Source organism: Peromyscus californicus, unplaced genomic scaffold (genome assembly GCF_007827085.1).
Source record: "Peromyscus californicus insignis strain IS unplaced genomic scaffold, ASM782708v3 Scaffold_21__1_contigs__length_65335640, whole genome shotgun sequence".
In the NCBI taxonomy this organism is placed as follows: domain Eukaryota; kingdom Metazoa; phylum Chordata; class Mammalia; order Rodentia; family Cricetidae; genus Peromyscus; species Peromyscus californicus.
Window position 1 is genome coordinate 23,976,528 of NW_026294514.1, and position 17,049 is coordinate 23,993,576.

The 17,049-nt window shown below is 40.0% G+C and overlaps 1 protein-coding gene across 6 annotated transcripts in view; it reads left to right on the forward strand.

The window, feature by feature from the left end:
• Vwc2l (von Willebrand factor C domain containing 2 like) overlaps positions 1–17,049 on the forward strand; it is a 161,811-nt gene that overhangs the window by 69,963 nt on the left and 74,799 nt on the right. The window contains exon 5 of one of the 6 annotated variants that reach the window (XM_052749782.1): positions 12,166–12,221. The exons of the other annotated variants lie outside the window; for them this stretch is intronic. Coding sequence (XP_052605742.1) covers positions 12,166–12,221 — 56 coding nt within the window. The remainder of the gene's footprint in view (positions 1–12,165; positions 12,222–17,049) is intronic. 6 annotated transcript variants of the gene reach the window in all.

The window sequence follows — 17,049 nt, forward strand, 5'->3', positions numbered from 1 at the left end:
AAAGAAAAGGTCTTGAAACATGGTAAAAAGTGAAGTGGCATGGTGAGATTTGTGGTGTATTTCTCATATTTAATTTTTTTTCTTTGCAAGATGCGTGGTCTTAAAGATTCTTGGCATTGGCGTAGTAACACTGTCAAACCTTGCATACCAGTGAGGTTTTAAACAACACTTTTTCCTGGATCATCTCCACTTTCATAAGATGATAATTACCGAGAGCCAGCCCAGGCTAGACAGGGAGAAAAATAGCAAATATCTCCTACTTGTAGAAGTCTATGTCTTAAATACAAGTAAACAGGGCAGATACGGTGTATAGAGATAAAGAGAAGAGCCTGGATTTGACATCTAGCTGTTTCATTTATTAGCTGTGTGACATTACACTAGTTACTCAACACCTCTGAGTTTCTATTTCCTTATCTGGAAAGTATCTCATAAAAATATAAATGAAAAATGTAAAAATCTAATAAAATATCTTCATTGTAAGCTGACCATAAAGACAAATACTAATGTATGAATTTCATGTGTCCTAATGGCTGTCACACCAGAAAATAAGATGCCTACTGAGAAAATGTGACAGAAGGTGAAAATTTACACATTTGCCTCTTTCTGGGAAGTGTATTTCTTCTCCTGGGAATACTGCTTACATATGCCCATCACTCTACTCCAGTTTGAGATTATAACTGGCCCCATGCATTTCTCTGGGAGGTCCTTGACTAGAGTACCTATGTTTGTTTGTTTGTTTCATATTTTTAAAAGGCATTTTTATTTTTATGCGTATGAATGTTGGCCTGCATACACGTATATTCACCCTGTGTATGCCTAGTGCCCGTGTAGGCCAGAAGAGGGCGTCAGATACCCTGGAAACAGAATCACAGCCAGTTGTAATCTGCCATGTAGGTGCTAGGAACTGAGCCCAGATCCTCTACAATAGCAGCAAGTGTTCCTAACCCCTGGGCAGTCCCTATTTGTTTCATCTTTTACTCTCCAGTGCTTAGGTGAGTTCACATTCCACCATGAATGGACCAGTGAATTGTAAAGAATTAAAAAGCAGGGAAATTTCAGTTTCATGCCACATGTATCAAAAAGTGCCCTAGAACCTGAAAAGTCTTATTTGCAGAAATAAATGATTAGAGGTACAATAGATTATACCCTGCTTCTAACTGATATATTTCTTATGCAGCCATCTCATCTAGAATAATAAATACACAGTGGACTTTTCCTTCCTGTGTTATATATGGTTGTGGCTCCTGTATGCATGAGAACAGAAACTACTGTGGCTACAGTATACTGTAATTATGTGCCCAGAGCCCTTTTAATTGTTTATTTATCACAACCACCCGACAAAGAGTGTCGCAGACACCACCATTTGTTACAGAGAGTAGCTTGAGCCACAGGGAGGTCAAGCGGTTCAGTGAGTTGCACACAATGAGTGAACGAGAGCAGGAGTGACAACTTGCAGCTCTTGGCTCTCATTGCTCACCACCTCACTAAGCCTTATTTACAATGACGCCTTTTTAATAAGAGATCTTAGGAGAGGGAGTGGGAAATGAATCTAAAACACCACCCTTTAAGTCTTCCTGTGCCACAAGCAGAGCATCTTGTTCAGCTGACAATGTCATAGCTGCCCTGAGCAGCATCCACTGCCCCGTGAATTATACCTGTCCGCATGAACTTGGAGAATCAACCATCGCAAAGGGGGCCCAGGGCCAGCAACCTGCTGTCCCACATGCCAGGGGACTGGAGGAGATGTTAACATACCAAAGCATACTGCTCCTACTCTCAGTTAGCTGGGCCTTACAAACTTATTTCATAGTACCATTTTCTCTCGCTATCACGTGCAACCTCTCCGGACTATTACTCTCTCTGATTTAAATTATTTTTACTTCGCTTTTGACTTGTTTTCCACTTTAATGTATATTAGAGCCTAGATCTTCTAAGAAAAGAGCCAACATACAAATTTTGGAAGAACATACTTATTGAGGTCCTCACCCTCTGTTTCCTGAACACATGGCTATTTGGAAATAAAATCTAAATAGAGATAACCAAGCAAAAAATTAGGTGATTAGTGTGGACCCCAACATCATATGACCAGTATTCCTATAAGAAGAGGTCAGAGCACAGACACATAGAGAGAGAAAAGTTTGGGAAGATTCAGGAAGAAGGCAGTCACCTATAAGCCAAGGAGAGAGCCTTCAAAAGAAATCAACACTGCTGACAACCTTGATCACAGATTTCCAGCTTTTGGAATTGTGAGAAAAGAAATAACCAACAATCCATAGCATTTTGTTAGGATTCCTTGAATAAATTAAATAATTTCCATATGATACACATTACTGTATAGCAACTATTGGCTTGAAGAACAGAAGATAATTAGCTGTCACTCAGAGATCACATACTGAATGTCAGTTTCTGCATATAGAGGATGAACAAGGCATAGCTAACCCTTTATAAGACTTGTGAACCTACAGGGGAGACAAACAAAGAGATTAGCGCAGTGTGATAAAATTGGCAACAAAACGCCAGTGTGCCCGATGCGCTGTGGGGCAATATGCAATCCCAAACACTCAGGAGCAGACAAGGATAGGCAGGGCTCCCAGGAGATACTTGTACAGAAACTATGTTTAAGAATAAATAGGCATGATCTAAAAATGAAGAACCCTTCCAAGAAACAAGATGCTACTTCTGAAAAAGTAAAACTCCCTGGAGGACAGAGTATTCAGAAGACAGTGGTACCCAGTTTGGCTGATGCATCCAATCAGAATAGTTTCAAGAAGGGAGGTGGAAAACAAGCTCAGGGAAGGACATGATTCCTGGTAGACCATGGTATTATTTAAGGACAAGCAAACAAGCTGTAATGCTCAGTCTAGTTCATGTGATGGGACTTTATTAGAACAGGTAGAAGGATGAAAAAAAAAACAGAAAATAGATCATTAAACAAGCCACCAAGTCTCACTTGAAAGTGAAATATTGATCAACCTACAATGGCTCTGAGTTTATTGATACTCTGGCTACTTTAGGAAAACTCATCTCCTCCCAGGTGTGGTTCCAGATCCAGGGATTTTGCTCTTCCTGCTCTTGAATTTATCCAATAGTGTCTGAATGTAAGTCTTCTGCCCCTCCAACTCCTCCCTCTGATCTGCAGCTCCAGGATCTCTCACCACAGTCCTTACTGCTTCTTAGTTTCTACTCACTGATGCCTCTGCTCAGTAGACTTCAGTACAAGTCTATTTTTCTATGGCACTATTACTGTATCTCTCTTGTTGCCTAAACTCCCAAAGATAGGGAATTTGATGGAGTCAAGAAATCTCAAACTAATATAGACATCAAGAGTGTTTGCTGGTCACAGTTGTCTATGCTCACCAGGGTGCTGTTTCTGGTCAACTCTTCATCCCTCAGCCTTATCTAACCAGTTTTGATTAAGAAGGAGGCTGTTGTCATACCTGGTAGTGCTCAAAGAAATAATTATGATTGATTTGCTCAGAAGAAGCCTGTGACAGTATCAAGAAAATAAAATTTTATGATTTTTCAACTACATGATGTTAAAGAGCCACTTAAAAGTTTTTAGAAGAAAAAGAGAATGAAAATTCTTGCTTTAAGAAGAACACTCTTAAGTGTTTTTACCTAAAAATGGGGATTTTGTTCTGAACATATTCTAATATCTGACCCCAAATCCAAGAAATAAACTGATGACATCCATAGTAATACTGACAAGAAGATGAAAGATTTTAAATATGTCAAACTAATATATGACAGTTGGTCAACAAGCGAATAGGAAATTATAGAAATCACAGAACACGGAAATTTTCATTACTACAGGACTTCTGACTTAATAGACTTTAGAGCCATTTGCTAGAATAGGGAATGCATAAGAAAAGAAGGTCTAGGAAGTCTTGATTCTGTTGAATTTTAAACAAACCTTTTTTTGTTGTTTAAAAAAGCAGGTAATATTTTTATAGCTCCTATAGCTAATGCTTCCAAATTTCAGAGACTTAACACCACTAGTGTAGTTCTTACTCAGTTGGCATCATCAGATTTGGAATGGGTATGTATGTGTGGGTGGTGGGTGCTCTACCCCATGCAGTCATTTAGAGACCACCACCTTTAACATATATCATCAAGGTACCTAGGCAGTGTCTAGAACTGGGTAGGGGAAGAGAAGATGAAGAAAGTATACCTACACTGAAGTATCCCTTTGGAAGTTTGTTTGGAAATAACTACCCTGAGCTGATGGTAGATTTGAAAAATGATCAGCTGGGATCCAAGAGCAGGGATGCAACCATATTTGAGAAAGGGGCTAAGATTTAGGCTTAGGAGGAATCACTCTCCTGATACCTCTCTCCTCCTTGTTACTTAAGCCACCTGACCAAAACATGACTTCTAATAGCAACTAGCCTCATTTGCAGTAGGACTAGGTGCCTGAAAAAAGACTAAATAGACATCCCTCTTTGGGTCCAATTACAGATTTCTAGGAGTGTTTTCTGACTGCTCCAGCATGAGTCATATGTCTCCCTTCTGTCTGTTTAGCAGGCTGAATCATGTCACAGGAGCTTGTCTGCTAAGTCCCATTAAGCTGTATGGCTGGCTGATGGAAAGAAGCGTCAAGCCCAAGAGATACAGGATTAGTAAGGGTGCTACTAAAGGAGTTATCGGGGCTAGGGATAAACAGACGAACACATAGCTACTACCAGGACTGGTTAAAGTGTGTCAGGTAAACCCTTGGAGTGATGTGAAGAGACAAAAGAAGGAATGCAAGGGATAACTGGTTCCAACAAAGACTCTGGAAAGTATTAGTGTGTTAAATACTGGGAAAAGAGCTATAAACCTACAAAGAAGTAAACCAAAGAACCTCATGCCCGTGTGATGCCCAGGAAGGAAATAGCCTCTAGAATGAGGTGTCAAGGACTCCACTGTAGAAGTCAAGTCACATATACACAGAGTAAATGGAGATGAGGAATTAGAAACCATGAGAGTAGGCTGCAAGTGTTAAAAGCTAGCCTATAAGTACACGGATGAACCTTGCATGCATTATGCTAAGTGGGAGAGCCAACTATAAAAGCTCACATAGTCTATGAAATTTTAGATGAGGAAAATCTATAGAGATGGAAAACAGGCTAGCCATTGCCAGAGCTGGGAGGGGCAAAGGGTAGAAAGAAGAGTTTGGGATGGCTGCTTAATGTGTTTGGCGTTTCTTTGGGGAGCGATGAAATTTTTCTACACTGGGATAGTGCTAATGGTGGCATAAGCCTGTCAATGTATGAAAGGCCACTGAATTGTACACTTTAAAATGGGATAAAATGGCAAATTTTATGTTACCTGGATTTTACTTCAATTTTTAAAAATCTCAAGCTAGCCTATAAAAGTACATAATGCAGCATAGCAGTGAGATGGGAAAAGACTGTTTTAATAGACAGAGAAGTTTTGAGTGTGTTATATGTAGAAGCAAAGACTCATTAAGTAGGGAGAAGTTAAATATGTGGAAGTGAGGATAATGTTATGGTGCGCTGAATAATTGGGAGTATTTAGAAAGCAGACAATTAGTAATGGGTTAAATTTAGACTGAAAAGGGAGATATTATTCTCTACCAGGTAAAAGAATGACTGCTGGAACCCAAGCATTGGTAGGAAAAGAAGAATGGACTAAAGAAATACCTCTATTTTTCTCTCACAGAATCAAGTATTCAGGCCTTGAAGCATTGATTTTAGATCATAGAATGTTACGGTACCTTAGAGTAAAATACACTCAATGCCTCCATTACTGGGAAGATTAAGTAACTTTCTCCACATCATGGATGGTCTTGCATTTTCCCCTGTTTAACTCTTATACACAGCATCACATCTAAGAAAATTAGCTCCATGTGTGGAAAGGCGTTCAGGTTCAAGTACTTATGGGCTTCAACCACCTTGGTCAAGTTACTGTAACCTTTTTGTTGTGTATTTTCTATGTGTAAAGTTGAGAAACTAATGTCACATTTCAGTTATGCTCTGTGTTGGCAACCACATCAATGATAGTCTTCTCTTTTCATCTTGCACTCCAGCCTAGCATTCTGGTTCCCTCCCAATTATGGGGTAGCTGAAATCGGTCGAAATCTAGAAAATGATAGGGAAGGCATTATTGTACTTTTATTTGACACATTTTCATGCCAGGGATATAAAAGAGAAAGTGGCACCACTCAAAATGACTGTAGGGCCCCGGGAATAAAATGGCAAAATGATGAAAGCGACCATGATGACAGCTGATCTGAGAAAATTAAACATGGTGAACACATCCGAGAGGGGAGAAGTCAGGAGGCGACATTCTATGCATAATGCATCTGGAAGGCGCCGAGTGCCACAGGTGACCCGCCGGGCAGCACAAAGCCCCTCAGAAGCAAGAGCGTGTGCAGTTGGCTATTCCCGGCGATAGGGCAAGCTTCTGGAATGCACACCAAGGGCGAGAAAGTTGGCAATAGGGAATGGTTCTGCAAAGAACTCTGCAGTCCATCTCCCATGGTTACAAAGAAGGTCCTGTTGAGACAAGACCTTTCTCTTCCTCGTATGTTGGAAGAGCCTCTGAGGTGCTGTCAGTTAAGAGCAACAATGCATCAAAGTACTTTAACAAATTAATAATCTCATCCATCCAGAGGACTGCACCCATGGGACACAGGACCAGTTAGAACCTAAGGATGACAACCAAAGAAATTGCTGGGATGAGAGAGGATTTTACAATAAGTTTATTTCTTTATATTGTGTTAAACTGGATATTTAGAAGTATATTGTGGAAATTTTGAATACAAAGAAGACATCTATTGCTATGATAAGTCATTAACTTTAATTACACCTTTCCTAACTATATCAATGTTTATTAGGCATTGCTACTGTAATAAACCAACTATATCCTAGGACTGTTTTTAAAAAGTGTTAAACTTGGAATGTAGAAGAATATATTCGCTATACATGCCACATACACATGCACCATAGATCCGCAACTCCTAATTTCTTTATAAAGCTTAAAAGTCTGTCTCCAGCGCATTTTTCTTAGCAGAGTTTGTAAGAGAGCAATGGTCACACAGTGGGACAGACACCAGGAAGTTCATCACTTCATCTATATTCCACTCACCAAGGCAAATCATTTGAGGATGCACAGAGACTGGGGAGACAGAATTATGTTTTAGAGAAGGAGTGAATAAAAAAAAATGTTAAGTATATCACAGCTTATACTTCTATCATGGATACATCTGCATGTGTAAGCAGAAAGAGAGAGAGAGAGAGAGAGAGAGAGAGAGAGAGAGAGAGAGAGAGAGAGAGAGAGAGAGAGACTCACTTGACTTACTTTCTCACTTTCATTCATTTTTATTCCATCTGGGATCCCAGCTCATGAAATGGTACCACCCGCATTTAGGTGTGTATTCTCACCTCTGTTAACTCAAGTCTAAAAATGCCTCACAGACAGGCCCAGGCCCAGAGTTTATCTCTCAGGTGAATCTAGATCCTAGCAAATAGATAATCAACATTAACCATTCCGAAAGTCTTTTGCTTCAGAACTCACTGGCTTTTGAGAATAGTTTTCGAAAGCCTAGGAGTAAGTTGATGAATATATTGTCTGCTAAGCTTATACATTCTTTAACTATCCAGCTATCTTTGTGAGAACAACAAGGCCTCAGGTGGTGGGAGGCAGAGTTGAGGTCACATGGTCTTCCTGACTGAACGGGGTTGGTATAGTGGGACCAAGAAGTTGATGATCAAGGAGATGCTCCACAAAACAAGCAGCCAGTAAGAGAGGCCCATCTGCTACTAACCTGCAGACGTTTCTGGGCTAAGTTTCCATCCTATCCTGTTCACCACGTCTCAATGCAGCACATGCCCTTTGTTTCTTCCATTCTCTTTTTTTTACATAATTAATCTCATACCATTAGCCCCTAATAAGCTGAAGAATGACCTCTATAGTCAAATTCCATAACGGAATTTTTAATTTCCTGAAAATCAAAAACAAATCAGTGGAGATAAGACAGCCACTAAACTTTGCTGGAGTTACTCTATTATATGCTAAATACTTCCACCATACCCCCCTCAAAGCATGATGAGGCTGTGGTATTTAGCATAACCCTATTCACATGTGAGGAAGGGAAACTGTCAATTCCTCGTCAGAGGTGTTCTTTCTTCCTACCATGTCTTCAATTATTTATCCAGTAAATGTAACAAAATATTAAAATTTATTCTCATGGACATGAAATAATTTTTAGTGTTTTTTTTTTTCAAAGAAAACTGCTTTTGTAAACAGAAGAAAGCTAGAAAAATGTAAGGCAGAAAAATCTGCCAATCATGTTGATGAGAGGATTTCTGCATCAAACTGACCCAATCATACATGTATGTCTGAAGCATTCCTTAATTAAGGATCAGGAATGACTTTGGGCCTTCTCTCCTCCAAGCCATTTTTCTTTAGTCACCCATGTCTGTGGCCTGTCTTCCATTTTGAAGGGAAATCTCTCAGCTCAGCTTTGAGTCTCTTGAGATCAATGTTGTTTACCCCTTTCCCCCAGACGTTCTGAAAGTCAAATCAGAAATTAAAGTGTATCAGAACTAGGCAGGTGCTGCCTGCCTCAAGACTTGAATGTACTTAAAATTCATCCTTGGAATGTTATACAACTAGGTTTTTTATAGCACTAAGTACTTTTTTTTTAAGTTTCTAATTTGGTGCCATGGGTGTTTTCTTCTTGTTTTTTCCTTTCAAGGGCATATTTCAAGTAGAAAAGTTTGGGGGAAAGTGACTAGCATACCACCACTCTCTCTTGCTCATGACATAATGTTTCCATAGGGGATGATGACTCCCAGGCCTGTTTTACATTGATGTTTTCTTAACTTTCTTCTAGTACTGTATAGTTGGGACTTTCAAAGTGGTTTAGTGTATCAAGAATTTGCATAAAAAACTATTTCATGCCTTCATGTTGATGACTGAGTCCATGGTCTGTGTTGTTTTTCTTTCTCTTTTTTTTTTTTCACACTGACATGACTTTAAGGTTTTCTATATTGGAAAATATTTTTCTACTACTGTCTTCTTTTACTACCAAGTCATGAAATTAAGTGGTAAAGGCAACTGAGTTAATCCCTGTTTCTTATTGTTTACTGACCCCTCACCGTTGCTGCCTTGGGCCATTACCATCGCCGAGCCAGCTGTGACTAGACACCTACCTCTCCTGGGGTTACTCTAGTAGGCTTTTCTCAATTTGTCCTTAGAGGGCTGTGGCCTCCCTCGTGGGAGAGGTTGTGTTTTCTCAGTTTTGCTTCATCTGAAAAGCCAAAGAACCTTCTCAGTGACCATCTCTTCACGATCACTGGATCGATTCATCTTTCTGTTCCTTGTCAGGACTGTGGCTCAGGAGGCTCTTTCAAAGTTAGTGTAGCCCAGCTCACTGGCCTTCCTTTGTGGCCACTGCGACGGAGCATCTCTGCCACACTGGGTAAGCTGGTGGTGAAATTCCTCAGCAGACCACTTGTCTTTCTGTTTTGTTTTCATCCCCTGTGAAACGAGAACCATCATATCCCACCAATATAGCCCCATCATCTGCTACCCAGGGCTTCGATAGGTCCCACACAAATTATCTCTGTAAAAGTATCTGGTCACTTCGAAACTTCTATGACCATTTTTGGTTGAAAGAATGAAAAGCCTAAGACATATACACCATGCTACATCATTTTTATGCATGAGGATATATGTTTTAAAGCATGTAAATCATGAAAAATAACGTTCTAATTATCTATTTTTTGATTTAAAGTGGCTATCATTCATATTAGGAAAGATGGATGGTTTCAATAGCTAAACTTTTAAAGTACAGGGAACCTAATAATACTAGCAGATGACATAAATAGGACATTCTTAGAAAAAGAAATACAAAGGCTTTTAAAAGTAGTTTTGCTATTCACTGTGCATCATTTACAGTAATGAAAACTTCAAAACATCTCAAACACCCACCCACTTGGTTAAACAGAGCATAGATCCACTATACGATAGGGTTTAAATGATCTGTGCTTACTAATATGGAAAGTGCTATAGAATATAATATTTTAAAGGCTACAGAAGATGTTGCAGGATATATTGCACTCCCATTTTTGTTGGACTATATATTGAACACAGGGCTTCAAACACACTAGAAATTTGTTCTGCCAATGAGCTACACCTCAGCTCAACATTTCCATTACATTAGAAACTATATGAACATGTATCATGTATCCACATGTGTTTGTAGAGAAGATAGTCTCTGACTATATTACAAAATGATAAGAGCATTTATGTCAACTGTAGGCCATCTCAATTTTCTATTTCATTCTTTTATATAATGCATTGTGGAGTTTTTCTGTTTTCTAAACCTGGTAAATCTGTTTATTCATCACATTTTTTTAACTGAACACCCCATACGTTTGAAAAGGAAACTATGCCAGAAGAGCTGCACAATATGAAACGCCTTCCTCTGCACAGAGCAGCTTCAATTCACCCCAGCCATCAGACATCCGTCTCAAGACCGTGACATCTGTCTCCTGCACTGTGTTATTTCACAAATATTGTAACGCTGAGGTCTCCAACCCGTCCATCTACAAAAGCATCAGCTCTCAAAGCATTGATAGATTCCTTAATTAATTTGCTATTTCTAAGAACATGTTCACTATTCTGCTCCATCCACTTCAGGGTGCGATTTCAACAGCACAGAGCAAAGATGTTCCTAACCAGAGGACCTGACTTCCCAGAGGATGCACAGATTAAGGAGAAATCTCAAGCAGTTGTGCACGATTGCTCAGAGTTGTCGATGACCAATTACACCTTCAGCGGTTGAATGGTGTTTCTTTGATTTGAATCAAAAGCCATGTTTTAAGCAACCATTTATTACAAAAATAAACTCACTTCTTTCAAGTTCTTATTTCAGACTCTTAGTTCTTAACTAAAGAATACTAATGGGCTGGGAGATGGCTCAGAGCTCAAGAGAACATGGTGCTCTTGAAACAGACCTAATTTCAGTTCCCAGCACCCACACTGCAGCTAACAACCACTCATCAATTCCACTTTCAGGGGATCCAATGTGCTCTTCTGGTCTCCATGGGCACCAGGCATGCACATGGTGCACATATACACATGCAGGCAAGACACCTTATACACATGAATTTAAAAAAAAAAAAAAAAGGATAGCAGTGACAGCATCTAAGATCATCCATGTCAAAGATGGAGGGATGTTTCCATGTGCCTTATTATTTTAATGTTTTTTATTGAAGTAGAATTACATCTCTTCTCCCCTTCCTTTCCTCCCTCCTTCTCCTCCCAGTTTCCCTCCTTCAAATTCATTCCATACCCTGCTCTCAAGTTAATATCCTCTTCTACTTTGATATTTGTTACATATGTGTATACGTGTATGTGCACGCACAAATATATATAAACAGAACCTGCTGATTCTGTTTTTGCTGTTTGTGTGTATATCGCTTCAAGGCTGACCACAGTGCATTGGACAACCCATAAATGGGGGTCATCCCTGGGTGAGGCTAATTCTCCTTCTCTCTACAGCCAGTAGTTGCTTGTAGTTCTCTCTGTGAACTTTTCCCTCACTCATCTTTACATGTCCATTGATATTTCCGTTGTTCCAGATTTGTTTATGTAGCCATTTATAAGAGAGACTGTTCCCCAGCAGGCTTCCTGGTATTCTGGCCCTAACAGTCTTTCCGCCAGCTCTTCTGTGATGTTCCCTGGGCCGTGGATGCAGGAGTTGTGATGTAGACGTGTTCACTGGGACTGGGCTTCCCACAATCCATTGCTCTCTGCATTGTGTCCAGTTGTGGTTTTCTGTGATGGTCTCCATTTGCCTGTGAAGAAAAGTTTCTTTGGTGAGGGGTGGTAGCTACACTTATCTGTGTGTATAAGGATAAGATGTAGAAAGAAGTAAGCAATTACGCTGGCCTAGCAAAGGGGGAGTAGTAGACTCTTTTCTGAGGTCCATGACCTCACTAGTCCCAGGAAGCTGCGTAGGTGTCCAGTACAGGCATGATTTCCCTCCTGTTGAGTGGGCCTTAAGACCAATTAGACAGTTGTTGGTTGCCACAGACCTGTGACTGCCACTTCTTACACCTTTGTGCATATCTTACCTTGACGCTAGTTGTCTTGGCTCGTGGATGTTGCAGCTGGGTATACTGCTTATTTGCTTCCCTCCTTTGGCAGCTGGCGTCGTATTTTCTGGAACCGTGGAAGCTGGAGTGCAAGAACGAAGCTTTCAGGTCAGAGCTAGCATCTTCTGTCAAAGGGGCCCATCCTCAACCCCTGGGAGGCAAACAAGAACTAAAACGATAACCTATATTGTTTGGGGAGTCAGTTGCATTATGCTGACCAACTCTTGAAAAGAAGATTTCTGATGTCTGGTACTGAGAGGTTTGCGGTGAGGCAGAAGGGAGGGAGATCAATACAGAAGGAGAAGCAAGTGATACCAAGGTTATTTGACAAAACCTCAAGAAATCATATTATTTTATATTTACCTAAAATTGTATACAATACACACAAGGGTGACTATCTATATCTATATATTCATGTGTGTGCATATATAATATATACATTATATATTATATATATAATATGAAGTTAAGACATTTGAGGCTGACAATGCTCCCCACAAGACCCATGTGCCTTATTATGTGCATGTATATTTGTATGTGTTTGTTCCTTCCAAACCATCTCTCTTTTAGCCCTGCTTATTAGGTAGCTCCAGGAGGTGATATTTCTTTGATATGGGAGGATAGTCTTTTCCACTATTGAAGCAAAATTCAGGTTTGTTATTAAAAGACAAATTCTATACTTCAAAAGATTGAACAAGCTGGCACTTAAGAATCCCAGCTGGTTAAATTTAGAGCACTGGAAAAGATCCAATCCAAGAATAATCTTTGGCTTCGGGCCGATAACATTTGTATTTGATAGTATATTGGAACGGAATAGAAAAACATTCATTTGAAGTCCTTGCTCTTCCATATATTGTCCTTCAGTGATGGGTGAATTGGTGTTGATAGTGGTGGTGGCCTCGGAATCATCACTCTCTCGTGCATTCTATTTCAACTGTGCTCTGCCCATTTCAAAAGACGTTTGTTTATAAATGTTCACATTTAAAATTCTCTCTCTCTTTTCTCTTAATTCAGGTTCTGTCTCCTTGGCTTGCCCCCAATCTTTGCAATTTCTATTTTGAGCCATTGTCCTTCTTGAAAGATGGCTGGCTCATCGGTACCTGGGAACTAGCATTCCAGATCTCATTGAATCCCAGAAACTTCCGTTTCCATTATTGTTGGTGGTTTTTCAAAATAGAGTCTCACTACTTAGCCCAGGCTGACCTGTAACTCACTATATATTGTCAAGCGTGGCCTCAAATTTAGGACCCACTTGCCATCCCCACCTGAATGTTGGAATTGTAGGTGTTTGCCACATGACACACTGAGTCCTCACATTTAATTTGTCTTAACATTTCTGACTGTCTTGAAACAGGTAGCTTTTATTATTTTGGAATTAGGAAGATGTGATAGTAGAGTAATAAAATACAGAAAATAAGTCAGTGAAGTTTTCAATGTTTCTCCTGTTGAAAAGAAAGTTACATAATGATAATAACCCTATGTATGTTATTCATGTACATATTCGTGTCTACATCTACAACATGTGTGCAGATAGATAGATAGATAGATAGATAGATAGATAGATAGATAGATATTTGTCATTATGTGCACATATGCACATGTCCATTGTATATGTACCCATACAACAAAACCCAGTGGCAGATAAAAAAAAAATTTATTATTACAAACTATTGCTTATACCAATTTTATCTATAAAAAACAAAAGCATATAAGCCCAAGAAAAACTAGAGACTGTGGTCAATTCAATAGAAAAACTACTTACAAACACCTTCATGTGCCTTTAGAGAATTGTGTCTTGCCATTCTATTTCCTTCAGATAAAATTGAAGGGAAGACAGGGACCAAGTCTGAAAAATTGCCACCTAGCTTAAACACTACCCATTACATGGAACAATTGTGAAAGATGTATCATTTCAATGGGTAGCAGGCAATTCAGAAGTTTAGTATTATACTTCAAGTTCTTGATCTGCAACAAGCTGAGTCATAATTTTTGTGTGTGCACCGCTGTGTTGGTAGTATTCTCAAATTTTTTTTCAAAATCAAATGCAGATCAATTTTGTCTTGATTCAGTCATTTAAGAAAATCTTGCAGAGCAAGCACTAAATGTGGGACTGTCTGAAGAGACAATAATATTAGCCAGTATTAAGGTTTAAAGGAGTCACTTACCAATGTAGAAGGTCCTGGGTTGGATCCCCAGCTCCACAAGAAATTAATTCGTATCTTAAAAGAAGAAGCAGCTGGAGCACGAAGGAGGATGAGGTGATAGAGAATGATAGCTTACCATTGTACTTGCGGTGTTTGGGGAAAAACTTTCTTAGCACCAAGGACAGAGAAGAGGAAGATGCAATGCTTTCATGTAAAAAACAAAAACAAAAACAACAACAAAAAATAGCGTCTCATAAGGGAAGCCTCTGACGTATGCACACAGAAAGCTCCACCCCCACAGTTCTGAAGAATTATTTCAGCCAAATAGCATCATCTTTCTTGAGGAAGGCAGCGACTATGTACTTTCATTTTTATTCTTAAATAAAACAGTCAGATGGGAATTGTATACAACTCAAACGTACTGGAAACATAAAAAAGATGGGAGCTTAACAAAAAGAGTGTATTTTCTTTCATTTACATGCGTCAAAGGGGAGAAACAAATACTGCACAGCTTGAGACTGTGGCCACCCATCCTTTCCCTTTACTACTCTTAGCATATGGATTCTACCCTCGTGTCTACAGCATGGCCACCATATGGCCTCTGTAGCGTTAACCATTTTACCGACATTCCAGGGAAGACAGGACACCCTCTCATCTGAGTCAGCTTTCAAGCTCCCCTCTCCCACTTCTGACATTGAGCTTCTGAGAATTCTTTACTCATCTTACCTAACAATGTGTCCTATCTTGCCGTTAGTCAGTTGGGTTACATGGCCCCTTTGTCTGCAAGAAAGCCTGAGACACGTGTTTTCGAGAGGATACATAGCTGTCCTCAACAAGAGGAGCTTTGTCAATCAACAAGGAGCAAGGACAGAATTGACACCAAGGACACCAGTCATCCCTGGTCACACATGTCCCAGTCAGTAAGGGTGTAAACAATATTGTCCTCCCTCCTACAACCAAATAAGTCTAAAGAGTTGATAATCTTGTTGATTGGAAGCTCCTCAGACCGTGTAACAATACCTTTCTCAATATCTCTGTCATTTTGCTTTCTGTCTCCACACGGCTGGTAATTTACAGCCTTATCAGGCTATCTCACTCCTGAGAAGGACGAGACATAGCATCTTTCCTCCGTGAATCTCAGAAAACTTAAATGACATAGTAGGATGGAAACCAGTATCAGTTTGGTACAGAAACTAAGCGAGCCGATGTGGTTTTAAGTTTACTGGCCAGTAGCTAATACTGAGCAATACCCCCAAATTAGTCAGATTTACCTGCAAGCGATGCTGAACTCTTCTTATAGATAAAGGACACTCCCAAGAGGAAGAGGCAGACACAATTAGTTATTTTTCACACTTCTTTAGACCATTAGGTGAGCCACTCTGCCTATCCAGTCGCAGAGTGTTTCTCTGGCTGTCACTACCACCTGGAAAAAACTTAAGGTCTAAGTGTTCTCCCCAAGTAGAGCAGTATCTCTTCACTGGTGGCCTCCCAAAATATATGCCTCTGTGTGTGTGTGTGTGTGTGTGTGTGTGTGTGTGTGTGTGTGTGTGTGTGTGAGAGATCTTCTTTGAATCTGTTTGAACCAAGAAAATCTGAACCTTAAAAGGGCCATTTGTAGCTTCTATGGCTCTCTTGGGAGCTCCATGTGTCAGAGCCCTACTGGAGAAGTCACATGGCCAGAGGGAAGGACCCTGAAATGATGGAAAGAACAAGCCGGTTGTCCAGGGTTCCACCTAAGTCAAGCTCAGTAAGGAGTTGGATGTTAACTTGCAGCCACCAGCCAGGCAGGTAGAACTGTTCCGTCAAACCAGCCCAGACAGCGGCTTATCAGCAAGTACATAAGCTGTAGTTGCTTTAGATTGCTATGTGGTGAGGTCATTTGATACAGAACACTCAATAACCAAAGCAGTTCCAGATTGCTGCTCCTCAGCTGTACTGTTCCTGCTTGATTCCTTCCTATCCACAGACCCTGAAATGTTGGCAAGTTCCTGGCAAAGACTGGTTACTATTTTATAAGTTATTTTGTTAGTGCCAAGCGGGAGACAAGGAGGCGAACATTCAGAAAATCGTCATCCCTTGTTTCTCCTTGCTTCAAACTCAGAAAGGACACTTAGTCATTTTCCAAGGTGCTCTGCAGTGGTGATATCTAGGCTCCTCTCTCCACCACAGTCCCTTCTCTGCAGGGTGCTGTCCCCATCTGCCCTTTCTCTTCTTCCATCATCCCTGCTCCCTGTCAGGAAATGTCCTTTCTTCTTCCATTCCCGCTCCCTACGTTCTTCTACTCCCAGGAAGAAACTTCAGCAGAAGTTTTTGATATTTGATATTGCCTCGTATTTGATATTGCCTTTGCCTAATGGTTCACGAGTTTGCCGAGGGATGCATTTGCATTTTAAGTAGCATAGTGATGCATGAGCAGAGCTAAGAGAATCTTCTCTCCCAACTTCTGCATTTGCTAGGATTAAGAAGCCAAGTGGAAGCATTTTTGCTGCCTTCATATGTTATACATATCTAGCTCCAGATACAAGGACAACCTGCCAAGCTGCATACCTTGAACTCCAGTAATAAAGATTTTGACCAAGGTCTTTTCATGCTATGTTAGAATAACAATATTTAGAATCTAAATTTTCCAAGTATTAGATGTTATTTTTCCCCCTAAACTGTTTATCTCAGCACTGGTCTATGAAGAAAATAAGAGACAGGGTGCATAAAGTTAAAAATATTTTCAGTGGTAATGAAAATGCTTTAATTTTTAGATCAGAAGTAAAAATCAGCAAAAGTTTAGAAAATATGTT